We start from the raw sequence: 26,988 nt of genomic DNA on the forward strand, positions 1-26,988 counted from the left end.
GCCGTTTGCGTGAGGTCGGGGTGGCTGCGGGTGTGAGGCGGGCGGTGGCGCAGTTGGCGTGGCGCATGCGCAGAGCGGCGCGGGGAGAGCGGCGGCGGGGGGTGCTGCTGAGCCCCGGACAGCTGGAGGGGTAAACAGGGCAGGGGGCGGGGGGCACGGCCGGGCCTAGGCCGGCCCGCACCTTAGGGCCCTGCCCGAGCCCCGGGGACGGCGCCCGGTGACTGCGGGGCCCTTGTGATTTCCCCGCTCTTCTCGGTCCCGCTCTCCCCCCCGCATGGATGGAGCCTCGCAACTTCCAGTGCCCGCTGCGCCCGGGAGGCCTGACAGGTAACGGTCCCGAAGGCCGCCCGGGCCCCGCAGCCCCTCCTTCCTGTCAGCTGTACCCCCCTGGACCTCCTTTCCTGTCACCTGTCCCCCCTCCACTCCCTTTCCTGTCACCTGTCCCCCCTGCGCCCCCTTTCCTGTCAGCAGCCCCCCCGCCCCTCATCTGACAGTTCCCCCCACGCCCCCTGCTATCCCCCCTTTTCTGCGGGTTACCCCACCCCAGGTCCTGTCAGCTGCTCCCCCCTTATCTCCTTGCCAGACATCCCCCCACTCCTCTTTTCCAGCAGTCAGACCCCATCCCTCCTTTATCCAGCCCCCCTCCAGCCCCTCACCCCCCGTTTTTCCCATCCCTTCTGCCTGCCCCCACTAACCAAGCACCCCTTTCCCCCAGCCCTGTCCATACCTGCATCCTCTGGCTGGTACCCACCCCCCAGCTTCAACTCCTGCTTTTTGGCTTCTGTTTTCCCCCCTCCCACAGCTGGCACTGCCCTGGCTTCACTTTCGTCTCCCTTTCCTAGGGGCTGACTGCCCTGCTCCCCTTTCCCTCGCTAAAGCCTTCACCTGAAACTCTCCCCTGCCCTGGCGGGTGTCCTGGAGCCCCTCGTGTGGAGATACCAACCTTTCCTCCTCTGCCCAGTGTCTGCTGGCAGAACTCCTTCCTGGAGCCACTGGGCCATGTGGGTTTTGGCATCGGGCTGTAACTTGTGCTGGGTCGAGGGGTTGTCTTGCATCTTCTTCTTTTCCTATGGGTGATCAGCTGGAGGATGAAGACTAAAGGTGCGATGCCAGCTTAGGGGGCAGCTGCCCGAGCTCTAAGTGCTGTGTCTCTGGGCATATCGAAGTTTCCCTGACACTGCCGTCCTCTTGTGCTGGGTCTGTCAGGTCGCAGCTCCCACCTCCTCTCCTGTCCACCTCTGTTTTAGCAGCCCCTCCGTTGTTGGCTGGATCCGTGTTCCGAGCCATCTGTCCTGAGGAGCGACTGCTGCTCCTGGCAACTCCCATCAGCTGTAGCAAAACCTTCTTTTTACAAGGTGTCTGCTGTTAACCAGGTCATTTCTTCTTGTTTCTCTAGATTTGTTTAAAAAATCGACCTATTTACATGTATATATTTTAATTTGATCCGTGACCCCCTGGAAAATCAAGGTAAAGGGGATAGGGAAAACAAGTTGAGAGGCTAAAGATTACTGAGTTGGGTCCTAGGTGGTATTTGGATGGGTGAAGTAACTTATAGATGCTTAAGGGAAGGGTCACAGGAATCTTCCTTAGGGATGAATTGCGGATCCGCAAGGCTCGTAGTGTGCAGACTGCTGCTTTATCAATGACCTTGAGTTTGGAGGCTGAGAAACTTGGGTGCATCCAAACAGTGAGGGTTTGGATTGCTCATTTAAGAACGAGTGCTGCTGCTTCGTGGAGTTTCTTCGTGACGATGGAGCTTTTTGGAAGGGCGATGGTCACCAGGTTTGAACACTGAAGTCCCGTCTGCAGGTCAGGACGTTATTGTGTGTGTAAGTGAGGTCAGGGGGTGTGTGTAGGTGGTTCTGTGAGGGGAAAGAATACATTCAAGTGAAGGAACAACCCCCCAAAATCCCGGCTGCGTTGGGACCATTCATTATTAAAACAACCTAATCGTTTGCATTATCGATGTTGAGGCTTTGTTTCTAGACTTGGAGTGATTGTTTCAGGAAAATTAGAAGATCCAGCTGGGGAAAGGCAGAGAATCTTGTTCCTCGCCGTACCCTGAAGCACCCTTTCAAAGCACACTTTTCCAGGAGCTTAAGAGGCTCTTACGTTACTGTCAGTGTAAATAGAGCCTGGCAGCTTTTGAGCCCACAGCCTGCAGAAATCTGCGGCTTGTTAATTTTTGACTGCAGATTTAAAGGCCAAGTGTGCGAAAGTTCTTTTTCTGCCCCTGGAGCTTTGCGTCGCGGGAGCAGAAGAGTCCGCGGGTGAGCTGCAGGTCGGACGGTCCCTCTGGATGCTTCATGGTGCCGCCGTGGATGAGGTGAAGGCTTTAACCGGACTGTGGGTTTTTAGTCCTGTCTGGGGTATCCCAGGCAGGTTTGGAACAGTGAGGGACGAGGGAAGGTTGTTCTTGCTTGTAACTGAGTGCAGACATACTCGTGAAAGGTGATGGAAAAACGTGCTCCAGTGTCTTCTAATAAATGACCAAGAAAGGTCACAATGGTCTCTTATGGGTGGCCAAAGTGAAGCTGCTTGTGGGATCATCACTGGTAGCAATAGTGCGAATTTATCAGAAATTGTTCCATGTCACCGGGACTTAATCCTCTCATTTCATCACGAGTTGGTTGTGCAGGTTTAGGTAAAAGCCAGAGGACTGCATGAATGGTTTAGGAAACCATATACCCAAAAGCGAACCGAATTTGCACGGTGGTTTTTGCTGGAGCAAAAATGGCAGGTTTTGCTGAAAGAGGAACATGTTACATGAATTTCCATGTCTTTAGTGGTAAGAAATGCACAGACTCTTTGAAGGGCTTTCGTGATTGGAAGCCTATATGTGTCTAAGAAATCAGAGACACTGTTTATTTTTCTCTGATTATTTATATATTTTTTTCCAGGACATCTACAAACCTCGAGGGATTTTATGCTTTATGCCAGGATCAGTTTCTAACATAATTAGAAACTGTTGATCTCCATGGACAATGATGCGGTCAATATAATATCTAGTGTTAAGAGCACTTAATGCTTGTTTCATAGTAAGAACTCTACGTGTATTAACTCCAGAACTAATTAGTGATGATATTGATGGTGAATGTGAGTCTGGGATTGTGACCAGTTGTGGCTAATGGACAAAGTTGGACCTGGAATGAGAATTTGGGGCTTTTTCATTCTCTGTCTGTGATTCCATGATAACTGAAGGTTGCCAAAGGCTTTGCGGCTGTGCAATACCTGTTGGACAACAGAAAAACAGCATCAGAAAAGCAAGAAAGGCTCTTAGAGTCTTCCTGGCCAAGCATATACACATATTCTGGGAGACCTTTAAGCATTTTACAACATTTGGTCGCCAAACCAAGCCCTGTTTAGACAAGAGAGACACCTTGGGCTCATGTATTCCCGTTTGACATGAAGCTGCTTTTTGAGTTGGCAGTCGTCTTCTTTCTTGCAGAAATTAGCAGGAAAGTGTGTCTGGAAACCACATCCCCGTGGGTGTCTCCAGCAGTGTGGCTCATTGAGCCCGGCTGGCACGTGGATGTGGAGCTGGCCTGGGACACAGGTAGGGATGGGTCTGGCCTGGTTTCCCGTGTTCACCTCTGAGCTGCAGAGGCAGCAGGATCCACCTGCCCTTGTGCTGAGTGCTTTAGAATCCTCAAATTGTAGAATCCTTTTGGTTGAAAAAGCTCTTCGCTCCTTGAGTCCAACCGACCCCCACCCCTGTCCCTGCCCCATGTCCTGAGAACCTCATGTCCGTCTGTCCAGCCCTCCAGGGCTGGTGACTCCAGCACTGCCCTGGGCAGCCTGTTCCAATGCCCCACAGCCCTTTGGGGAAGAAATTGTTCCTAAATCCAACCTCAGCCTCCCCTGGGCAACTTGAGGCCGTTTCCTCTGCTCCTGGCGCTTGTTCCTGGGGAGCAGAGCCCGACCCCCCTGGCTCCAAGCTCCTTTCAGGCAGTTCAGAGATCAGAAGGTCTCCCCTCAGCTCCTGTTCTCCAGCTGAACCCCCCAGGTCCCTCAGTCTCCATCACACTTGTGCTCCAGCCCCTCACCAGCTCTGTTCCCTTCTCTCAACTCTCTCCAGCCCCTCCATGCACTTTGCTGCAGGTTCCTGCTTCCCCTCCTTCCCGTGCTTGTGAGCTCTTCGCTGGGGCAGCTGCTGTTGTCTCCATACAGACTCTGTCTCTATAAACATGCAAACCAATACCTCCTCTAAGCTCAGGTGGAAAGCTAGAGGATAGGTATCAAAATCTGATAGCTTAATCATCTACTACAAGAATTAGTGTGAAATATTGATGAGCAAATGCGTTCACAGTGCTGCCTCCTGCTATTAAGCCTGGGAGTGAACCAGCATTACTTAACATGAGAGTGAATGAGGTTAAATATGCTTAAAACTTAAGGTGTCTTCTTGGGCATGCATGCTGGCTTTCCTGGGGGGGTGAGGTTGGATTTAGGAACAATTTCTTCCCCAAAGGGCTGTGGGGCATTGGAACAGGCTGCCCAGGGCAGTGCTGGAGTCACCATCCCTGGAGGGTTGGACAGACAGACATGAGGGTCTCAGGACATAGGGCAGGGACAGGGGTGGGTTATGGTTGGACCTGATGATCCTGAGGGGCTTTTCCAACCAAAATGATTCTGTGATTCTGCTTCTGGAGTAAAAGGAATGTGGATTAACTGGGTACATGACAGACAAATCCATATACACTAGCTCAGTTTCAGACTGGTCAGTGGCTTCTAGGGAACCCCTGATTTACTCACTAAAACAGATGATGAGATCCAAAAAAATCTCAGCTAATTGCTCCAACATCTGGGGGCGTGAGTTGAGCTTCGCCCACCCTGGTGAAGTCGAGGTGCGTGGCAGAGGCTGTTTGCTTTACTGGAAGTCTCTGCTGCAGACACTGACGTGGACGGGGGGTGAGTTTGGGCTGGGTGTGTGTGTCTGGGGTTGGAGTCGGAGCTGGGGAAGGCACGGGCTCATCAGCCCTCGCTGGGCACAAGTAGGAGCGAAGTCCTCGCGCTGTCCCGACTCACCTTACGTTCAAGGCCTGTGCTCTCATCATATGTTCAGAATAAGGCAGAATACAACTGCAAGGGCTGCTCATCGGCTGCTGTAGCGACATTTATCTGCAGAGACCCACAAACACCTGTGCCTGTTCTCTGTGTTGTACTCAAGAGATCCTGCGCCTTCCCAGAAATTCCTGCTTGGGAGCCTACTGCTCCGAATTCCAATTTGCAGTTTCTTTGTTGGCTTTTCTTGCCATCTGTAGGTCTGAGTGACATTGCTGTATTCGCTGCACGGAGGAGCCGAACTTCCACATTGGCCAAACTCTGTGCGGAAACGGGAATGTTTGGTACCTCCTACCTGAAGTCACTCACGGTCGGCACCCTCGTTTTGCAGCAACGCGACAGAGGAACCGGTGGAGCATCAGGCAGGGTTTGTCGAAACTTCAGCCCGACCTCAGCTGAGTTATTTGTTGCTGCGTTTCTGTGAAATGTTCTTGTTTCAGTGAATCAGCATTTCCTCATTCAAAAGAGGACGTGTTTGAAAATTTGGGCTTGTTCTGTTTGTGAAAGCTTTTAAAGAGAATTTAAAACCAGTGGGCTACATAGGACAAAACGGATGTTTAATTTTTATTATATTTTTAAAGTTTTTTTGTAAGAGAACTGTAGAAATACCCAAATGGGACAGGTCGGGGCCTGCGGTGTGTAGATGAGGTGAACTGCATCATTTCTCAGAGACTGACTAGTCTATGCTGGGCAGGGTTGCGACATTGACTCCACCATCTGAATGTTTTCTAGCAGGTTTAGTTAATTCTATAGGGTTTAAATTATTTAGGTTAGTGCATTAAATATGGAACTTGGTTAACAGTGTGGAAAACCTTTAATTTCTCCTGGAAATACAACTTTAAATGATCACCCCTTTTCTATTGCTAATTGAGTGTTGAGGTGATAGTGTCACCTCATGGTTGGCTGTTGTGATTTCTAAGGAACACTTATGCCCTTTCGGTTCTTTTTTTTTTTGGCTGATAATCAAACGTAGTAAACGAGAGAGAAAAGGTGGCCAAAATATCGATGCTTTGTTATTCACAGTATAATCCATCTTGTTGATGGAGAGTTTGGGAGATGTGAAATCGGATGCGATGGTGGGAGCTCAGCTGTGGATCAGGGTGCTGCCCTGGCCTTGCGGGGTCTTTGCTGCCATAAAAATGGGACTTTTTGAGGCTGATGTAGGTCTGGAGTTCTGTTCGTCGTGGGTTTCTCTGCAAACGGGGCATGGCCTCTTTCATCGGATGTTCTTCAGTCTTACGTTGTTCCTTCCCATTCTCAAGTTTCTTGCAGAAGCCTTTATACAAAACTTTTCAGTTCTTAACCACCACTGTATTTTGAAAATCAAGTATTTGACGTTGTATATGAATGGCCTAATGTATTTGTCTGCCTTCGTTCTCTCCCTGTTGTGTCCTGCAGGTAATTAAACGCCCTTGGTGTGGATCTTCGCTCTGGTGGCATGCTTGGATGCACAGCAGCTCTTCCGATAGCTTCTCATCTGCCCCATTGCCAGAAGATGGCGAAAGCCAACATTACCAGAGACATCATCCACAGACAGATCAAGGTACGCGCTGGCCAAGCGCTCGCTTGTGTTGGGTGGAGAGCAGACGGAATCAGCATTTGCTGCGTCGCAAAATACTCGTGTTGTTGCCTTTACTTATGGAAAGATCTCTGCTGCTTATGTATCGATAAGCTGTATAAGAAGCTTAAGAGACCAAACACATAGGACCTATCGCTGTCCTTACCGAAGAGCTGGGATGGAGCGCGGCGTAACGGTTCTTCTCCCTAGCAGGAGCGCACTGCGCTGGTTTGACATCAGCAGGTCTGTTCCTTTTGAGCACAACATTGAAGAGAGAAATCTGGCTGCTCGTGTTTGGGCACCACAAAGAACCCTTACCCAGCTTCCCTCGAGAGTTTTCTGTCTGCTGCTTTACGTGTTCTCTTTGTGTGATCTTGCCATCAAAGGTATTTTCTGACTGTAGTCGAGTTGACGATCTCTGTCTCAGTCTTTTTCTGTCTCTCTTCTTTAAAGAGCGGTGTGTTTGCTTCCCCTGTGCAGGGAAAAGCTTCTGCGGTGGTCGGATCAGTGATCTGATGGCTGCATTTGTGAAATATCTCTTAATGTGAAAGGACCAGCTCCCGCAGACACAATAGTCAATTATTACTTGGACTCAGAGGCCTTAAATCATTTGCAGCTTTGCTGGTAATCAGCATTCACAAAAATGGTCTGTAAGTGGCCAGAATGAAGAACTAGGAGCTTGAATGCTCACTTTGCAGTTTGGTACCAAACTTTGTGTTATAAGCTTGCTATTTAATCCACGTGCACAGATTTATTTGGTGGCTCTAACAAGGAAGGGATGGTTTTGTGGTTAGAGCATTAGCCTGGGACTTTTTCACCCTGGCCGCTCTGTTAGACGTCTGCATGTGACCTTGGCAAGGTTGCTAAGTCTGACGATTCCTTGTGGAACAAGCAATATCCTGCTGCACAGAGCTCACAAGGCCACTGAGGTTGCAATAGCAAGGCAATTATAACTGCAGCACCTTGCACCGGGCCCAGCAGTGTTTTAGGAGTGCTATCTGTAAAAACATGTCAAGGGGTTTCACGTTCGGAATGGAAGTTGCTACTAAAAGCCTGTTCGGTTTTGGTTTTCCTCCGATTCCCTTATATCTGTCTCCATTTTGTTTTCAAAAGCTTTTGTTGTGTGGAGCTCATTGCTTAACGTTGCTCTGCAGAGCTGTAGCGTCGTACACTGGTTCTTTGTGTCTGCCCTGTGACTCCTGATGCGTTCCTAGTACCGTAACTAGGATTTTTGCCATTAGTATTCTCATCTATAAATTGTGATAACGATGGCTCGAGTTGCCTGACTATAGCACGGGATGGGACCGAGGCTGAATCAGGTTCTGGGACGGAATCTCCTCGGACATCAGATGTTCCATCCAAAACACGACTCGCATTCTCTTTCCCTCACGCCTGCCTCTGCAGTTGGCCTCCTCCCATGGAAGCCATCTGCTCACGCATCTGTGGACCTCGTGAGCTCACAGGGGAAACAACTGTCCTGTTTTCTTCACCTTCATTCGTACTGCGGCGGTTCTGCGGCAGCTGTTCCTTCCCTGCAGAACAGGCTGTGCTGTGGTGCTGCGGCCACGCGCTCCTGCTCCGTTTCTGAGCAAATAAGCCATCTCTAACGGACGCTTCCCAGTTACGTTCCCCAGTGCTTCGCCCTGTGGTGGTGATAAAGTTCTGTGTAATGGCAGAATTCTGAGCAGCTGTGTCTTCAGGAGTGAGTTGCTTTCAAGATCCTTGCTGAGAGATAGCGACAGGCATCGTTTCTGGCCCCAAAATAGGCAACTTATTCTGTCTTGGTGTAGGCCTCTCAAAATACTTCTTGGCTATCCAGGCAGAGCCTGGCAATTAGATAAACATCATTTTAAACCAATTCAGGGGCAAGGATTACAGACTGCCTACCTGGAGATGATGCAGATGATGTCTCCCTACTGCAGGACAGGTACCTAATGCTACGCACAACCCAATACATGGCAGAGACCCTGCTTGATTTTTCAAGTTCTTGAATCTTCTCCTAAAGAGATAAAAAAAAGAGGTGTATTTGTATAGCTGTAGTCAGTGTGGCTTGTTTGCTTCCTGCAGGAGAGGGGTGCGCTGGGCTTCGAGCGACACTATCACGTCACCGATCCCTTCATTCGACGCCTGGGCCTGGAAGCAGAATTGCAAGTGAGTGGGTCTTGTTTAAAATAGCAAACTGAGCTACTTGTACAACTTAATGCAGAAAAGACAGCGTGCGGGAGTGTTTGGAATTCTCTCGGGTGGGATAGGTGCTGATTACTTCGTCTTCTGAACTGCATAAGGGCCAGGGATAGCTCGGTGGGACCTCGTGTGAGGTTTCTGCGTTAAATAACGCACCTACACACAAACCTTTAACAGCTATCGATTGACTGATCCTAACAGGGTACCCAGAGAAGACAACTGTCAGCTGGGCAAGGCACTCAGCTCTGACACCGAAGACTTAAAGAATAGGTGCTTGTATTGCAGCCTGACACAGCCTAAAAAGATATCTTGGTTTGGGGGAAGGAAGGACTTGTTTATCCCCCTTTTTCTACCACATCTCCCATATCAGACGCTACTCGATGCTCTCTTAGTTTTTCCTGTTGCAGCTGGGAGTTAATTTGGATGAAGATGTGTGCTACAGTCACCCAGCAGCAAGGTGCTTCTAAGAGTTAGCAAAAGTGTGTTTTCCCTGCATTCCCAGAGAATCTTCACATGTAATTTGTCAGCCTAGCCAAGGGCTTTTGAAGCAAGGTCACCTTTCCGTGTGTACAGCACGATTTCATCTGCAGCCTCTGAGACTAAACTGCCATTTCGTTTTGCCTTTTCTACCCCCCCCGCTATAGCATGTCTGTCTTTTCTGGAGGTGCTTATCTGCCACGTGGGTGTTTTGGGGTGGTTTTTTTCAGAGTTGGAATGAAAAAACCTGCTTGTATGGGAACAAGTTGTTTTGTGCCGCAAGTTCTCCGTGTCCTTGTCTAAGAACAGCCCCGTTCGATAAGTCCGAAGTTTGTGTAATACTAACTTCCCTTTTTAAATTCTTGTTGTTCCTCAGGGTCACTCTGGGTGTGTCAACTGTCTAGAGTGGAATGAAAAAGGAGAGTAAGTATGTGCCTTGATTTGGGGGATAAATAAACCCATAACCCCAGGTTTTCCCAAGAGGAGGATGTGGGGTGACTTATCATAAGCAGCTGCTTCCCATTCCTGGTCAAGTGGAGCTCAGGCTCCAAGTTTTGAACCGTAGTAGAGCTCAGGCTTCAAAAAAAGCTTTATTTTGTTAAATATATCTGGATATTATTAGAAACGCCCCTTTCGTGAGTTCAGAAGGGAAATGGTCAGACTAAGAAGTGGAGATTGAAGGCTGCTTCTCTTCTCTTAAGTGGTATTATGGATTATAATGGATCTTTAGGATTTGCCCAGCTGGTAGTGACATTTCCCCACCCCCTTCGCCGTGCTGCTCAAAGCTTCTGCTGGCGGACAAATATCTAAGGAAGACAGGCAGAGCATTTACCCCTCTCTCCAGTTCTAGAGGGAAACTAAACCTAAGAGCATTTCTGTTAGCCAAGTGGAACAGAGCATCTGCATGAGAAAGGGCTGGGTGGAAGAGCGTATATTTTTGACGTACCTCATGTAAGATCCAAAGTCCTGCTGTCTGATAACACTCAGGATTATTTACTAGTGAAAATTTCATGTATTTAAAAGATCAGGCTACAGGGAACTAAGTTTAAAACAGCTGATGGTTGCAGATGTCAGATTCTTTTGCTTTGAATGAAGATAGATGAACAAGGCAAACAGCGCCTTGCGATACCGCTCCCACACCCTGCACTGGAAAACAATGAGAGAGCCCTGGCCTGGGACTGCTTGGGCACATCCACAGCCCAGGAATGGATTGTGGATGGTGCAGAGCAGTTAATTAAGCCAGGCTAATCAGGAAAATGGAGGCCCTACATTTTGTTCTTGACCAAACGCTCCTGTTGTTTTCCTCCGTGCCACCCGAGTCTGCGGTGAGCTGGTTCAGTGAGCTGAACCAACGACGAACGCTCGCTTTATCTGCTGCGGGGTTGATGTTCGGCCGGTTTAGCTCCCTGAACCGGCTGAATGGATCAGTGCACGGCGAGCAACTGGAGCACATGGCTGAGGAAAGAGGGAGGAAATGGGCTGCTTGGAGCTGAATTAACTTAATGGCTGTGGTCAAACCACTCTAAGAAATTGGGCACGGCTTAGAACAGAATACCTGATGCATACTTGTCTTCTGTTTCTTTTAGCTTGTTGGCCTCTGGCTCTGATGACCAGCATACCATTGTCTGGGATCCTCTGCACCACAAGAAACTCCTTTCTATGCACACGGGACATACTGCGAACATCTTTTCCGTCAAGGTATATGTTTAGGTGGAATGAACAGCTAACAAATCAGTGACCTAAGCAGCCGGAGAATAGATTCTTGCTGGGAAACATTTTCCTGCAAGCGATTTCCCCTTCCAAATAATTTAATATTTCTAATGTCAGGGAAAAATTGCATTAAATCTACTATGTGCACTTTTTAGTTTATGCAGCTCCTGGACTTATCTCATTCCCTTTGTAAATTCAAAGGAAATGGTTGTAGCAAATGGGGGTGAGACTATTTGGTGTGTCGCTGGAGCTGGTGACTGTTCAGTGTGCACACTGGCCTGTGTGTAATGTAGGTGATAACGTGGGTCATCGCATGTTCCTAAAAACAAGCCACTCTGACGTGCCAGGCCGCCTCGGCCGTGTCTGTGTGAACAGCCTCAGCGCTTCTTGCTTTTAAATGTCAAATCTGTTCCCCACAGTTCTTGCCGCATTCAGGGGATCGGATCCTCATCACGGGAGCTGCAGATTCCAAAGTGCACGTCCATGACTTGACTGTCAAGGAGACCATCCACATGTTTGGAGATCACACCAACAGAGTTAAGCGGATTGCCACGGCTCCCATGTGGCCTAACACCTTCTGGAGTGCAGCAGAAGACGGGCTAATCAGGTACAGAACTCTCATTGTTCTGCCCCAAAATTAATTGGATTAGGATCCACTGCAGTATGTACTGTGCACAGATCTGAAGAGAAACTGTCTCTGTACTAAAGAGCTTAAGCTAATCTTTCCTTTTCCTGAAATGGGCAGGATTCATCTTGAAATGTAGACTCCTCTGATAAGTACTTTCCTCAGCTCCTCTGTTTTTCCTCCACTGAAAAGGGAGGACAGGAAAGGAACAGCCATATCAAACGGAAGGGAGATACAACGCTGAGAGACGTTTCCCTCTAGAGTCGTTGAGGCACTAAGATGAGCAATGTTACTACGAGAGTTTGTTTCATATGAGCTGCTATTTGTGAGGTCACGACTGGGAGTTTAATTTGAAATGTGAATAGTTTTGTGCACGTTATAGAGCTGGTTTTAGTGGTTATCCCAGTACTGAGGCCTCGTGTCTCTTGAACTGAGGGACTTCCGGTAACCGGTGGCACAAATAGCAGTTAATGTCATTAGTGCTCTTCCTCTTCAGAGGAAACGGCCTCAAGTTGCGCCAGGGGAGGTTGAGGTTGGATTTAGGAACAATTTCTTCCCCAAAGGGCTGTGGGGCATTGGAACAGGCTGCCCAGGGCAGTGCTGGAGTCACCATCCCTGGAGGGCTGGACAGACGGACATGAGGTTCTCAGGGACATGGGGCAGTGCTGGGGGGTGTGAATGGTTGGACTCGATGATCTTGAGGAGTTTTTCCAACCAAAATGATTCTGTGATTCCGTTACCCAGTGGCACGGGCTGCCTGACGCTCTCTTCCCTTTGCAGACAGTACGACCTGCGGGAGAACAGCAAACGTTCGGAAGTCCTGATAGACCTGACCGAGTACTGCGGGCAGCTGGTGGAGGCCAAATGCCTGACGGTCAACCCCCAGGATAACAACTACTTAGCAGTAGGGGCGAGCGGCCCCTTTGTGCGGCTCTACGACATACGCATGATCCACAACCACCGGTAATGACAACTGTTTTTTTCTGGGCAGATGTGAGTGGTACAGAAATCTGTCCAAGGCTCTGGTGGGAAGGGGGGGTTGCAATGATCTGGCTCTTGATTGTCCTGCTGTGGAGTTTTACCAGTATTTTTTTATCACCCAGAGAATAATTTCGGTTTGTGTGAGCGCACTGGGATGTGTAAGGCCGGCTTGTGACTGCAGAGCTTTGTTGGCCTTGCCCTTGTGCGTGAACAATAAGCACCGGCGTAGATGAGGCTTCCAGCAGTTGAATGCTGTGATCATAAGACTGTTCTTCTTTTTGGACAGAAAAAGCATGAAGCAGAGTCCTTCAGCCGGAGTTCACACGTTCTGCGACCGACAGAAGCCCCTCCCGGATGGAGCGGCGCAGTACTACGTGGCAGGTACGGGGACCTGTGCTGGGGGTGACTGATGGGACTTTAATACCTGAAGAAGCAGAGTTGCACCCTTCACACCAGAAACCGCTGCTTGGAAGAGCTCTTCTCTGATACAGGGACGTTCCACAGAATCACAGCTTATTTTGCTTCTGTGCTGTGAAGCATACTGGGGTGGGTTAGAAGGGGGTGGTCAGTAGGTCAGAGAGGTTCTCCTGCCCCTCTGCTCTGCCCTGGGGAGACCACACCTGGAATATTGTGTCCAGTGGTGGCCCCTCAGTTCCAGCAGGACAGGGAACTGCTGGAGAGAGTCCAGCGCAGCCACCAAGATGCTGAAGGGAGTGGAGCATCTCCCGTGTGAGGAAAGGCTGAGGGAGCTGGGGCTCTGGAGCTGGACAAGAGGAGACTGAGGGGGGACTCATTCCTGGGGATCAATATGGAAAGGGGGAGTGTCAGGAGGATGGAGCCAGGCTCTTCTGGTGACAACCAGTGACAGGACAAGGGGCAATGGGGGCAAACTGGAACACAGGAGGTTTCGCTTAAACATGAGAAGGAACTTGTTGGGGGTGAGGGTGGCAGAGCCTGGCCCAGGCTGCCCAGGGGGTTGTGGAGTCTCCTTCTGTGCAGACATTCCAACCCGCCTGGACACCTTCCTGTGTAACCTCATCTGGGTGTTCCTGCTCCATGGGGGGATTGCACTGCATGAGCTTTCCAGGGCCCTTCAACCCCTCACGTTCTGGGATTCTGTGTAATTCTTGCTGACGTTGCCTGCTCGCTCTCCCTGATCTGGCAGTGGTGTGTGTTGGTGAGCTGGTCTCACTTCTGATCTAGCATAAATGCCTTTTTGTCACTGTTATTGGGAAGTTGGGGACTGGATAACCTGGATGCTCTAGGCTTTCTGCTGGAACTGGTCCCAGCAAGGCTGCTGTTCAACATCTTTTTGGCACAGAAGTGGCTCGTCCTCATCCTGCAGATGAAGAACCAGTGATGCGGTATCTGGGCAGTCTAGATGACATTCTTTTACAGTGCTCATGATTTACTATTTTTTTCCCCAAAAATGTTTGATTGTTTTTTGAGTGTCTTAGACCAGCACGTTCAGCAGACCGGTTTTGACTGTTTTGCTTCTGATGAGTCCCGCCAGAGAATTTAAGAAATCTGAATTGGTCATGCAACACATCTGCTGTCTGAAGCAAAAGAACCTGTGTGTGAGCTGAATATTTAGGAGTGTTAGTTTGATTGTGCTGAGGGCTTTATTAAGGAAACCTGCTTAGAGGGTTGAGGTTGGAGGTTCTTGTTTGCAGATGGCCACAAATTGCAGAAGCCGAATCCATAGTGAATCCCTAAAACTGAGATTTGCTGGGTTCTGCAGACTCCATTGTTAGCAAGCTAGTTGTAAATCCAGTCTTCTCTTCACATGGAGGTGGCCTTGCAGATTGATACCTGGAACTTGTGAAGAGGCAGCTACGCACATCTCCGTGTTTTGGTGGCTGATGGAAGGATTCAATAACCAATATGGGACATGGAAAATCACTTGGGTGCACGTGGAGTGATGTTGCTCTCCTAACAACCTCCTGTGAAAGGGAGCAGCTGGGGTAGGACAAAGACAACAGTTACCGGTTCTGCTAATACGTCTGGACCTCTTCTCGCCACAGGGCACCTTCCCGTGAAGCTTCCAGACTACAACAACCGGCTGAGGGTCCTGGTGGCCACGTACGTCACCTTCAGTCCTGATGGCACCGAGCTTTTGGTCAACATGGGAGGGGAGCAGGTAGGGAAACAGCTGCAGTTTGGCAGAAACTTCACATTTGGTTGTGTTTGTTGAGTCACTGTACGTTGTGCTTTCTTGAAAACGGGTATAGCACCTTCTCTGAGGGTAATGTGATTGATTTGTAAACTGCTTTCTGTTTTTTTCAGACCAAAAGCTTGGTATTAGGGATTCACTTGTTGTGCTACCACTGATCAAACTTGAACCACATTCTGTCTGGTTTTCCAATTCACATTTCGCTCTCTGGAAGAGGGAAAAAAAAACCAAACCAGTTCTGGAACTGACCTTTGCTGACCTAGAAAAGATTTCATAACTCATTCTTGAAACATCAAACTGCTTCTGTAATAGAATGTAGTGAACAAGGAACTTAGGGAGGCAAAGGCCTTCACCTGCAATATTGATTGCTTTAATTTTAAGTGCTGGGTGATATTCATGGATCTTCTGTAAAGCCCATCAGTGAAATGAGAAAATCCTCCTGACAGCATTGATCAGCATGGATTAAGGAGGAATTTCGCTTGTGGGCAGGTTACTCCATGGTTGTCCTCTACAGATCTCTCTCACACGTGTGCTCATTCCCTTTATGAGAAGGTGCTGGGTGAGATGGATGGTGGGTCTGATCTGGGCTGCCAGTTCCTACACCAGCAGTTTTAAATTAGGGCTTTGCAGAGCTGCTTTTGGAGTCTCTCAGGAAATCTTGGTTTCATCTCCAAGAGACTTTTACCTCGGTTTAGTGTACTGCATCTTTCCTCTCAATAAATGCTTGATTTCTTCATGATCACTGCATTACTTACATGGTTAAAATAATCTTGTTGGAGTTGAAGCTTTTGGAGCAGGTTCACTTGTGGTCAGGACATCTCTTCAGTTCTGGAGGCGTGGAGAGGGTTCTCTTACCTCTTGGGTGCAACAGGGCTCCTGTTTCTTAGCATTATTCTTTCAGAACCCAGTGCTGGAATGGAACGTGCCACTGGTGCTGTCGTCCCATCTATAAACCAGATTCCCAGTTAGAAAATTGGAAATAGCAAAACACAGACATGGAACCACGTACCGTCCAGCCCTGTTTTATTTCTGTGACTTGAGCTTCTGTGTTTCACTGACTCATTGTTTTTTGGTCTTCATTCCTTAGGTCTATTTGTTTGATCTAACGTACAAACAGCGACCATACACTTTTCTCCTCCCGAAGAAGTGCCATACTTCAGGGGGTAAGTACGATGCCATCCTGAAAGGGAGTGGAAGGCAGAGTGAAATCATGTACCACACGACCTTTTAAGGGCGCAGCCCGGTTTGGGCAGGAACTAGGAAAATTAATGAGGGCACGGGTGTTCCTGGGCTGTTTTTACAGTGCAGTTCGTACCCCATGTTCTAAACCCCTTCTACAGAGTGACAAACCCTGTGTCTTGAGGGGAGAGGTGAGCTGTCGAGAGGTGTGCGCGTGTGTGAACTAAGGGGAACATTTAGAGCTGCGCACGAAGGATAAAGCAGAATTCATCAAGGGGTTGGGGTCCCAGCATCCTGCCTTAGACTGAGGGGGAAAACTTTGTGGATTGGCATGGAAATAGCATGTTTTTATTTTTTTTAAACATAACAGTAAAATGTAGAATACATCTGTTATCCCCCGATGCGCCCATTAGGAAGGAGACAGAACAATCTCTTTGCTAGTCTAAGAATCTGGCCTGGCACTAATATCCCTCCTGGTGGGTGAGATAGTTGAATCAAAAAGTCATTTATTTGATGAGTAAGTATAGCCAAAAGCCTTTTTATTCCTGGCCCTGTTTCTTACAGGGCCTGTTTGCACACAGATACTGCAGGCACAGAGCGGCTGCAGCGTTATTCCCCGGGCAGAGCTGACTCTTATCAGGGAGTGTTCCCTGCTCAGCCCCTTCCCTGCTCTCCCAGCGCTCTGGCGGGGTTTGATCTGTGTACTCAGTGCGCCTTAGGCCTTAATCTAACACACACATCCTGGTAGCAAATCCACGTCCTGCCTGCCTTTCTCTTCTGTCTTGAATGCCTGTGGGCGATCCGTACGGCGGGATCTGGTGAGGTCACGCTTTAAATGGCAGGAGAGCGTTTGAACAGGCTCACGGTGCTGTGGTTGCAGCAAACGCTCCACCCTGTTGGGCACAGAAAATTCAGACAAAGGCTGTGAAAAGGCGGCATCGGTACAAAGGCTGAGTTTCATGTGCGTGCACGTCTCCGCACACCAAAATCTCCGAGCGGTTCGGTAGATGGGTTGGACGCTGTCCCCGATTTCCCAGCCTGTGAAATGGCCGCAGGAGCACTCCCAGCTGCATTGTAAATGCAGTTTGTAGAGCTTGAAGCTGAATATTTTCTGCAGAAATGGCAGGTGATGTGGCTGCATGACCTTCAGAGGATTAGTTCAGCTTGTAACAGCTCCTCGAGCAGCAGGGTGAGAAAAGAACGAAAGGAGGAAAGCATCTGGAATTCCTTTACTGGATTCCTCCAGCAGTTCTACTCATCCTCCTTGTTCTATTAACTGCTCAACAGCTTAGCTCCATGATTCTTTATCTGACTGAATGTAAAATATACACTTACTAATGTTACTAAATACTAGAGCAGTTTTAAATGTCAGGCTTCTGATGATCGATCAGGTGCTTCCATTACGGCCTCGGCTCAGCGTGAGTGCAGTTCAGTTCACGCTCTGCTCTCTTTGTGTGTGTACACTTAGTTCTCCGTGTATCTACTCTCTGTTCTAGAGTTGTGTGTTGCAAAGGACACTGCAAAGGTTATTTTAGCCAATGTAAGAAGGCAAATCAAATCCTTGTGGCTGGAGGAGGTGGGATGCATGGAATCATGGAAGTTTGATTTCTGCTCTGGATGGGCGTTGGCTCAGCTGTACAATAACCCCCTGAAGCTTCAGATATTAGTTTGTATAATCGACATTGATACTTAGCGTGGCTGTATGGTTTTCTTTCTAACCTCCAGAAGTGCAGAATGGAAAAACCTCTACCAACGGCGTGTCGAACGGCATCCATCTGCACAGCAACGGCTTCCGCTTGTCTGAAGGCAGAGCACACGTGAGGTGAGGGGACGTTCCTACCTACGTGAAAGCCCCACGGCTCTGTCCTCGTCCTCTTGCCAGGGTTTGGTGCCACTAAACAAGGCGTGAAGTGCAAATCCACTTGGCATGTTGACTTGATTGTCAAGTGGCCTCTGCCTTAGGAGCTGTATTTGCTTCTGGTGCGTGGGCTGCGAACTAGAGTCAGATCAGGCAAGATCTGATGCTGGGAGGAGCGTTGTCCATGAGGATTTTTCCCCTCTTGTGAAGAATTACTGCAGACAGAACTGAGAAATGACTTTTCAGGCCTGGAAGCAAGGTGTTCTTTGTTGTCCTGAGTGCTTCTTGCTTCCAGACCTGCAGGAACTGTGTCTTGGTAAATGGGAGAGGTTATCAGGTCGAAAGAGCTTTGCCATTTTTTTTGGGCACCTTCCTGCTGCAGACTGAACTGAAGCAGCCCAGATTGCTTTACGACAGTGATACAGGAGTATCCGCAGTCTGCATGTGAGTGGGGAAGGGATGGAGAGCCCTCTTCTATTGTTCCTGCTGCTTGCCTTCATTACGAGCAAAATGCAGTTGGGATGAAGCAGGAAGAGACTCGAAGCACATCTTGCTGACTGCTTTTCCTCCGGCTGATGAGACATGGTTAAAAGTCAAGACACAGTTGCTTAATACCATATATGGGTAGTGTTAGGTTCCACCAAAGTCACTTTGTTGGATTTTTTCGGCTCGTTTCCTCTAGATGGCCCCTCCACCACAGCAGCAGAGATGTGGCTGCAATTTGGGGTTGCTGAGCCTTGTGCAGGATGCTTGGTTTCTTCCCGAATTTGCATTCTGTTATACATTGCTAAGAGAGGATTAAGAATGTTTTTTATGCAGTCAAGAAAAAAAAGGCGGATTGTGAAGTCCGAGGGATTAGACACTGAAAATACCCACTGTTCAATTCTGAATTGATGTCTGTATATAAAGCAAAAATGGTAACAGCCACACGATGGTCAAAAAGAAACATTCCTCCTGCATTCAGGTTATTCAGGTACACGGTTTCTTCTGCCTTTTTTCTGCAGCTTTTGGTATTGGTTAATGCTGGGATTTGCTAAGCTAGAACAAAACACTGCAGACATTTTCCTGGCTTACCCATGCTCCTTTCTGCTTCCCCTTCAGTCCCCAAGTGGAGTTACCTCCCTACCTGGAGAGGATCAAGCAGCAAGCCAACGAGGCCTTTGCCTGCCAGCTGTGGACACAAGCCATCCAGCTCTACAGCAAAGCAGTGCAGAAGGCCCCCAACAACGCCATGCTGTACGGAAACAGGGCCGCTGCCTACATGAAGCGCAAGTGGTAAGGAAGGAGAGAATATCGGGGAGTTTAGCGTCACTTCTGAGTGCCACGCTGCCTTGTTGGCCACTGCGAAGCACCCGATTTGCTGATGTGGGGGGTTATTGGATCAAACTGTAACTGGGTCACCTCTGGCATAGGTCAAGGGGGTTGCACAGCGGCGTGTCTTGGAGAAATTACAGCCACAGATCCCGCACAGGCAAGCACAGCTGGTAATAGCTCATCGTTTTGCCCGCTGGCATGCTGAGTAACGTTCTGTTCCTTTCCTGTTTAAAAAGAAACCAAAATTCCACTTCTGAGTAACAGCATTATGAGTGTCTCCAAGGGTGTTTGCATTTCTTTGGGTAGTTCTGATCTGCATTAGAGTGTGGCTCTAAATCGGCTGTCAACAGATGAGGTAATGGTTACCGTGCTTCCTAACTCCTTATCTCGTGATATAAGGTGGTTGTGGGACTGCCTGGAGTTGCTTTGGTTGCTGCTTTAGCCGAGTAACTGGTACCGCAGATAGACTGTGTTACCCCGGCTAACCCACACTCCCGGGACTGGAAACAAACCCCCCTGAGGGATCTGGGGAGGTGGCAACTGGTGCCGCAGAGTCTGGGGGAGGTTCTGCCTTAATTGTTGCAAAATATTCTGTTAGCCTCTGCAGTAGGTAATGTCTTCTCTGACCAATAGCCAGAGCTGCATCTGCAAGATACAGCTGAGTTATTTTAGTATCTGTCCCCTTGAGCAGGGTAAGACTGAGGAGCGTGACTTGCCATTAACATATTTAAAATAGCTGTGGTCCTTCATCGACATTTGCTTTGTGAGGATATCCTTCTCCTCTCCCTGCTGAAATCCCCAGGATGAATTCTCCCATCTTCTTGCCAAGATAAAGAGCAGCCAGCCGTTGTTGTGACTGTTGGTAACTGGCCTACTGGCCATTTTGCAATAGCAGAGATTTGGGAGCTGCCTCAAAAAGACCTCAGTGTTCAGAGGGAGAAGAACAATAGGTTGGGATTAAGGAATGGAAGACAGAAGCCGAGTGCTGATCTCCTGAATGACATTTTTCTTATAGAAATCATCTTTCCCGAAGGATGTTGGCAGATCTGAACCTTTCTGTGTGTCAGCTACTGCTTTGCTATAGTTTTCGGGAGGAGGAAGATGTGAAAATACATGTGCAATGGGTTCCTGTGGCATGCAATGATTGCAATTTAAGTAGCACTGAGCTGATACCTTCTCAGGTGTGGAAAAAACAGGGCACTTTTCTGCTGGAAACATTTACTGGTGTATGGCAGAAAGTGGCTGGGTGTCACTGCGAAAGAGGGTGACGCGGTTGGACGGTGTCCCACGCTGAACCACACGTGTCTCTGGGGTGTCCTTCACATTCCGAGCAGCAACAGCTATAGGCCACAGAATACTGCAGGTCTTGCTTTGGCCTCGTTCTCTGAAAACCGGAGAGATCTGGTGGAAAAGAAGGTCTGTAATTTCCAAACCTCCCCGTGCTCATCTCCCTGAAGATGCCGCTTGTACCCTGCAGCACTTCTAAGGCCGTCCTTTCAAAATGTGCTTGTAAGAGCCACCTGCATCCCTCTCCAGATTGCTTTTAGGGTCTATGCTCGTGATACTTAGCTGATTTCTAGTGTGAGCTTGGACTCTATGATCTTAAAAGTCTTTTCTGACCAAAACGATTGGCTGATTCTGTGCCGTTGGTGCACCAGGCGTGCGAGCCCTGCCTGACTTCTCAGCCTCCCGCAGTCCGAACTGGATACCAGCACCAGGGTTCCTCAAGTCTCCCCCGTTCCAGAGCACACGCAGAGCCATTCTTATCCCCACAGCTTGGGGAAATCAAGCATAGCGTCCAGTAACTGTAAAAAGGATATAAATATCCATTGTGACACCAGTCTGCTGTAATGCTTATTTCTAAAACTTGCCGATTTTTCCTATGAGGGTGAGCAGAGACCGCTGCTTTACACATTTGTCCATCAGGGCTGTGAAGTGCGGTGGTTCCGTAGCTCCTCGAGGGCTACAAGTGGCTGTGGGCAGGGAATCGTGCTGCCACGCCGTGCGTCCACACAGGGGCACGCGTGAGCCGCCGCGCTGCCACGAGCCCTGCTCGCCTGTGCAGGAGAGGCCTTGTCTGCTTGGCCAGAGGGCTCCTGCATCCTCCATCTTCAAAGGACTTCCCGAAATGTGTTCTCTCTGTGAGATCAGCTCGGTCGGATTTAAAATGGCAGGTCAGGACTTGCTGTGTATTCGCTGCGTGGTCGCGTTACGGGAAGATCACAGAATCCCAGAATGTGAGGGGTTGAAGGGCCCTGGAAAGCTCGTGCAGTGCAATCCCCCCATGGAGCAGGAACACCCAGATGAGGTTACACAGGAAGGTGTCCAGGCGGGTTGGAATGTCTGCACAGAAGGAGACTCCACAACCCCCTGGGCAGCCTGGGCCAGGCTCTGCCACCCTCACCCCAAACAAGTTTCTTCTCATCTTTAAGTGGAACCTCCTGTGTTCCAGTTTGCACCCATTGCCCCTTGTCCTGTCCCTGGTTGTCACCAGAAGAGCCTGGCTCCATCCTCCTGACACTCCCCCTTTCCATCTTGATCCCCAGCAATGAGTCCCCCCTCAGTCTCCTCTTGTCCAGCTCCAGAGCCCCAGCTCCCTCAGCCTTTCCTCACACGGGAGATGCTCCACTCCCTCCAGCATCTTGGTGGCTGCGCTGGACTCTCTCCAGCAGTTCCCTGTCCTGCTGGAACTGAGGGGCCACAGCTGGACACAATATTCCAGGTGTGGTCTCCCCAGGGCAGAGCAGAGGGGCAGGAGAACCTCTCTGACCTACTGACCACCCCCTTCTAACCCACCCCAGGTACCATTGGCCTTCATGTTACAGGGAGATGTGTGGAGGTGCAGCAGAGAAGCCGGGCTTGGTGCCCCTGGGAAACAGCAAATGCTGTTAGTCCGTGAGCTTGCAGGCTGTCTGCTTTTTGGAAACAAGCTGTGGGGTGAAATGAGGGCTGGGAAACAGCAGCAGAAAACGTTTGCTATTTCCACTTGGGCTATCTAACCCACCCTTGCTTTTTCTTCAGGGATGGGGACCATTACGATGCGTTAAGAGACTGCTTGAAGGCCATATCCCTGAATCCGTGCCACCTGAAGGCCCATTTCCGTCTCGCCCGCTGTCTCTTTGAACTCAAGTACGTGGCAGAAGCGCTGGAGTGTCTGGATGACTTTAAAGGGAAGTTCCCGGAACAAGCACACAGCAGCGCCTGCGACGCGCTGGACAGGGACATCAACGCAGCCCTCTTCTCCAAGAGTGATAACGGTGAGTGCCAGTGGCCAGCGTGGTTCTTCAAGGTTATACTAAAATTTAATGATCAGACAAGGAGTTTTCTCCTTAAACTGCCTTTCTGAAGTAAAGCTCCGACTTGTGAGAGAGATTGATTGTTATTGTGCACAAAAACTGGCTGGAGCCTGTTCTTTCCTTGCGCCTGGGCCTGGTTTGCGCTTGAACGAGGGTATGATAAAAGGAATCTGATGTGCCCAGGAGATAATCTGGAAGGAAGCTTGTGCTCTAAATCCCGCTTGCTGCTGGAATGTCCTTAACTCTTCTCTAATGCTATTGCAGTCTCCTAGAGTGCTTTCTGTTTGCTGAGAACATGTTTTTCCCCAAATTCTGATGAGGGAAATCTGTTGTCTTTCCAGCTGAAGACAAGAAAGGAGGTGGTCCCATCCGGCTGCGAGCCACGGGCCGCAAGGACTCCATCTCAGAGGATGAGATGGTGCTGAGGGAGCGCAGCTACGACTACAAATTCCGATATTGTGGCCACTGTAACACTACTACAGACATCAAAGAGGCCAATTTCTTTGGCAGGTATGTTGGCAGAGCATAATAGGGATGCAGGACAGGAGTGTGAGCAGCAGCAGAGTGCTCTCTTCCGTCGGATAAAGCCTCACGCGTAGCCCCATGTGACTGTTCATAAAATGCAGCTGACACCGGTTTGCAGGGTTGAAAAAGATGACAGAAACCCTCCTCCTTGTGTGGCTGCGTGAATAGCTGGTTCGGTAGCAGATCCACGGAGGACCCGGTTGGGCTAGCATTTCAAAAAAGCCATTTGGGATTGCAAACGTGAATCCTGGGGATGGAGGGAAGCAACACAAAAAGCTTTGTCTGGATCCGTAAGCGTGAGGGGTGGCAGCCCGCTGATTATAGACGCCAGCTGAGATTCGGCTGTCTGCTAGAGACTAGCCTTGGCTCTGAGCCGTGATCTCCAGCCTCTGCTCCTCTCACCCTAGCAATGCACAGTACATAGTCAGTGGCTCAGATGACGGCTCCTTCTTCATCTGGGAGAAAGAAACCACCAACCTCGTTAGAGTGCTGCAGGGAGACGAGTCGATTGTGAATTGTCTCCAGCCTCATCCCAGTTACTGCTTCCTGGCTACCAGCGGCATCGACCCGGTTGTACGACTGTGGAACCCGAGGCCAGAGGTAAGAGAGCCGTCAAAGACTGTCTTGTCGTGACATGTAACGCACTCTGGTCTTTCTTCCTGGGATCTCTTGAGAGTTACAGCAGCAATAACAGCCCCTCTTTGGTCCTAGTGCTGTCGTGCTGAGTTCTCTCCCTTTGTTTTTTGCAGAGTGAAACTCTCAATGGCCGCGTGGTAGTAGACATGGAAGGTGCTTCCCAAGCCAACCAGAGGCGGATGAATGCCGACCCGCTGGAGGTGATGTTGCTCAACATGGGGTACCGGATTACAGGACTGACCAGTGGCGGGGCTGGAGGCTCAGATGATGAAGACAGCTCAGAGGGGCAAGTCCAGTGCCGGCCCAGCTAAAACAGAACTGCCTCTCCTTCCTCTAGTTGTTTGGCTGAAAGGGAACCTAGTTTCCTTGGTCCTGAACTTTCTCTGACGAATGACTGCACTGTTTCGCACTATGCACAGAGTAGGACAAGCTGGCAGGGGCAGGAGCAGCCGTCTCTTTAAACCATCGCCACCACCTCCTCCTCCTCCCGTCAGGCTACTGAGCAGCGTGGCAGTGCAGTCCGGGTTTGCCTTTAGTGGAGTTTAGTCCCAACGGGGGTCTTTGAGTTGTCTGTGAGCAGTGTAAGCTGGCGGTGTATTTTTCCAGAGCTGCTGTGTGATCTGGTAGAGGAGGATGTTGCCCGCATTCATGCATTCGCAGACGGGATGTTAAATTCCTGAATAAAATACAAACCTAGGGCAGGGGTTACGGAATGAATTTACTGCAGTGATCTTGGTCTTGAAAGCTTCACTCTGCTTTTGTGCTACCAGCCCGTCTAGAGGCCCCTGCTTTAGGGTTGTTGGCCACGAAATACCTATTTTGTCCCATAACATTTTTCTTTCTGGCTTCCATCCCCAACACGTTGTCACCAGATGTGGCTGTGTTGTTTTAAGGACTGGATCTTGCCTGTCTTGTCCCTGGGCATCTGTCTTAGTTGATGACTCAGGAAAGGCGCTGAGTGTGTGCAGCTCAACAGGGCAGGAGGTGCTTGCCCAGCTCTGATACTTTTTCCTGTGGTCTGTGAACCCGTGGAGAGAGGTGACAGCAGCGGGAGCAGCTTTGATCAGCAGCCTGGGACACGCGTAGCTAAAGCTGCTGAGGAAAGGGGCTGGTAACAACACTCATTCAGACCTTCTCTCTCTGTTGCCTGAACTGTGTGTGGCTGTATTCACCTTCTCCCCTCCATGTCACCTGTGCAGGAGCTGGGAACATTGTCACCGTGTCCATGTTGTAGCTGAAGTTTGGAGCTTTTAGCAGCGTTTTTGCGCGGTGAGCCGCTCTGTCTCACCAAGGCGGGCCTCCCCCGCCTCGCTGGTGTAACGGCCCATGGATTAGTGGTCCTCTCAGGAACCCTCCTTCCTCTTCCCACTCTCCACACGCCGACTCTGGCTGCAAAGCCAGGAACACACCTAGAAATGCAGCACTGTTCTTCCGTTCCTCCCCCCTCATGGAACACACAGCTTTGTTTCTCCCTCTTGCAGTTGCCAAACACTAACTATCAAATAGATCTCATGCAGCTGTGCTACAACCGAATCTGAAGAGGTTGTTTTTTTTCTAGTACTATCAACTAAGACCAAAGAGCCCCTGGAGATCTTAACTGCTCCGCGCTCTCTCGTATCTCTTACTGCCGAAGGTCTGAACATGCTGGCCTGGTCCCAGGGGTGCGAGGTGTGTGTCTGGGAGCGCGTGTTTGCTGCGTTAGGGCTGTTCTTCCGTGTGCTGCAATCCCTGGTCTTCCTGCTGTGGAAGGATGAGAGGCCTCCCCTTTCCTCCTCTGGCTGCCAGGTGCCGATGAGAGAGACTGCGCAGTGGTAACCGGCTTCCTCTCCCTTCCAGAACAGTCTTTTTGAGATGAACAAGCCTTGTGCGGCAGGGAGAGAGGTCAGAGTCTCGTAGCCGGCAGCATCTCTCCAAGGACACTGTTCCCTGCATGGAGGGATTCCTCGTGCCCCCCTTGTCATCACGGTGGAGCTAAGTGGGACCTGGTCTCTGCCCCTCAGACTAAGATGTCCATCTGCTCTTTCATGTCTGCATAAAACCGAGCCTTAGCAAACCCCAGTCTTGTGGGAGCGCGTCCCTCAGTGCCCAGAGCGCCTGGCTGGGCTGGCAGGCCGTCCGTCCGTCCATCCCCTGCGGAAGCAGAGCTCTGCTGGCGCGGTTGTCACTTGGCTGCCAAGGCCGCCTTGCCGTGTTTCACGCCGTACCAGCACGGTAGACGCGACTCCTTCCTCAGTTTCCCTTTTGGTTGCGTACAAGCTCCCCCAACCCCTGTGTACCCCAACACTCAAAGCTCTTCAAAACCTGGAGGCAGCAGCAAACTCTTCTCACTTGGGTGGCTTTTTGACATTTTTCTGCTTTAGGTTTTCCTACTAGACACATTCTCTTTCTTTTTCCCCCCCTTCTCCTCCCACTCAAACTTCTTTTTCAGCTTTCAGTAGACAATGTCTGCAGCCTTTGATTTTTAAGCCGAGACTGAGACGGAAAGCTCTGAAGAGAACAGACCTCTCCCTCCCCATTCACCTTTTGCTGTGGCAGCTATTTTCTGTTGTTTTTACCCTTGCGAGACGGTGCGGCTCGTTTACCTGCCGGTTGCAGTGCGGAAGCTCCGAGGTTCCCTGCCTCTGCAGTGGATTGTTGGGTTTTTAATGGCTGCTTAGGCTAAAAAAGAGAAATAATAATGGGAGAGAAGGGGAGAGAAAAGTCTTTCTGCCTCTAGCCCCCTGTTCCCTTGTCGTGGGCAGATTACCCGCTTTGTCGCTTGTTAACGAGACATTTGTATTTATTGGTGAAGGAAAAAACATGCTGGGGAAGTAGGGAGAAGATGTTGCTTTATTGACCTCTGCTGTTTACTTCAACCCCCTCTTTGGGAAAGCTTCTTCCTGCTCTTTCTGGTTAACTCTTTCTAGCCTGGGATATGCAGGGACACCTCCTTTATTTTTGTATTCTAGCAATGGGCTCTCCGTTAGGAGACTCTAGGACTCTCTTAGTGTTGCGATGACCATTGCTTCTCGCTTTTCCGAGTACTAAAAGATGATCATCTCGTAAACTTTGCCCCTGCAGTTGTAGAGGTAACACACAAGCCTTACTGCCCTCGTTAGAAGGAGCAGAAAACTTGTTTCTCTGGTCCCTGGAAGAGAAAGGGTTAAGCAATTAAACAATTCTTTGTTCTAGTTCTTTCTTGGTGTCATTTTCTTTGGGGGATTGTTCTGGCTTTGTTCTACCTTTCTCCTCTCTGGAGGTGGACACGGGTGGGTGGAGGGCGGGCAGGTTGTTGTCTCTGCTGCTTCATGGAGAGCAGAGGGCCCAGGAAACTTGAACGGGGAGTGGGGAGCCCAAAATGTGGCTTGTAAGTTGTGGTGGCTGCTGAATTAGTGCTGATGCTGGTTTATCCAGGAGCTCAGAGCTGGTGGT

At 49.7% G+C, this 26,988-nt stretch overlaps 1 protein-coding gene across 1 annotated transcript; it reads left to right on the plus strand.

The window, feature by feature from the left end:
* The first annotated feature begins 61 nt into the window (after window positions 1-61).
* On the plus strand, window positions 62-26,747 carry WDTC1 (WD and tetratricopeptide repeats 1). Its single transcript, XM_065041929.1, has 16 exons — window positions 62-327; window positions 6,460-6,604; window positions 8,687-8,770; window positions 9,657-9,703; window positions 10,867-10,978; window positions 11,410-11,597; window positions 12,396-12,578; window positions 12,883-12,977; window positions 14,621-14,736; window positions 15,857-15,932; window positions 17,674-17,770; window positions 18,908-19,081; window positions 22,142-22,377; window positions 22,758-22,926; window positions 23,349-23,541; window positions 23,691-26,747. Exons 2-16 carry the CDS (start codon window positions 6,500-6,502, stop codon window positions 23,886-23,888), a joined length of 2,073 nt encoding a protein of 690 aa, XP_064898001.1. The 5' UTR covers window positions 62-327; window positions 6,460-6,499; the 3' UTR covers window positions 23,889-26,747.
* The last annotated feature ends 241 nt before the right edge of the window (window positions 26,748-26,988 follow it).

Source organism: Columba livia, chromosome 26 (genome assembly GCF_036013475.1).
Source record: "Columba livia isolate bColLiv1 breed racing homer chromosome 26, bColLiv1.pat.W.v2, whole genome shotgun sequence".
Lineage (NCBI taxonomy): Eukaryota > Metazoa > Chordata > Aves > Columbiformes > Columbidae > Columba > Columba livia.

Excerpts from the sequence above, each read along its gene's own strand:
- WDTC1 (XM_065041929.1), top strand. The coding sequence starts at position 6,500 with ATGCTTGGATGCACAGCAGCTCTTCCGATAGCTTCTCATCTGCCCCAT. Across the intron at positions 6,605-8,686 it reads TCATCCACAGACAGATCAAG|GAGAGGGGTGCGCTGGGCTT; the intron begins GTACGCGCTGGC and ends TGCTTCCTGCAG. Across the intron at positions 10,979-11,409 it reads CGAACATCTTTTCCGTCAAG|TTCTTGCCGCATTCAGGGGA; the intron begins GTATATGTTTAG and ends TGTTCCCCACAG.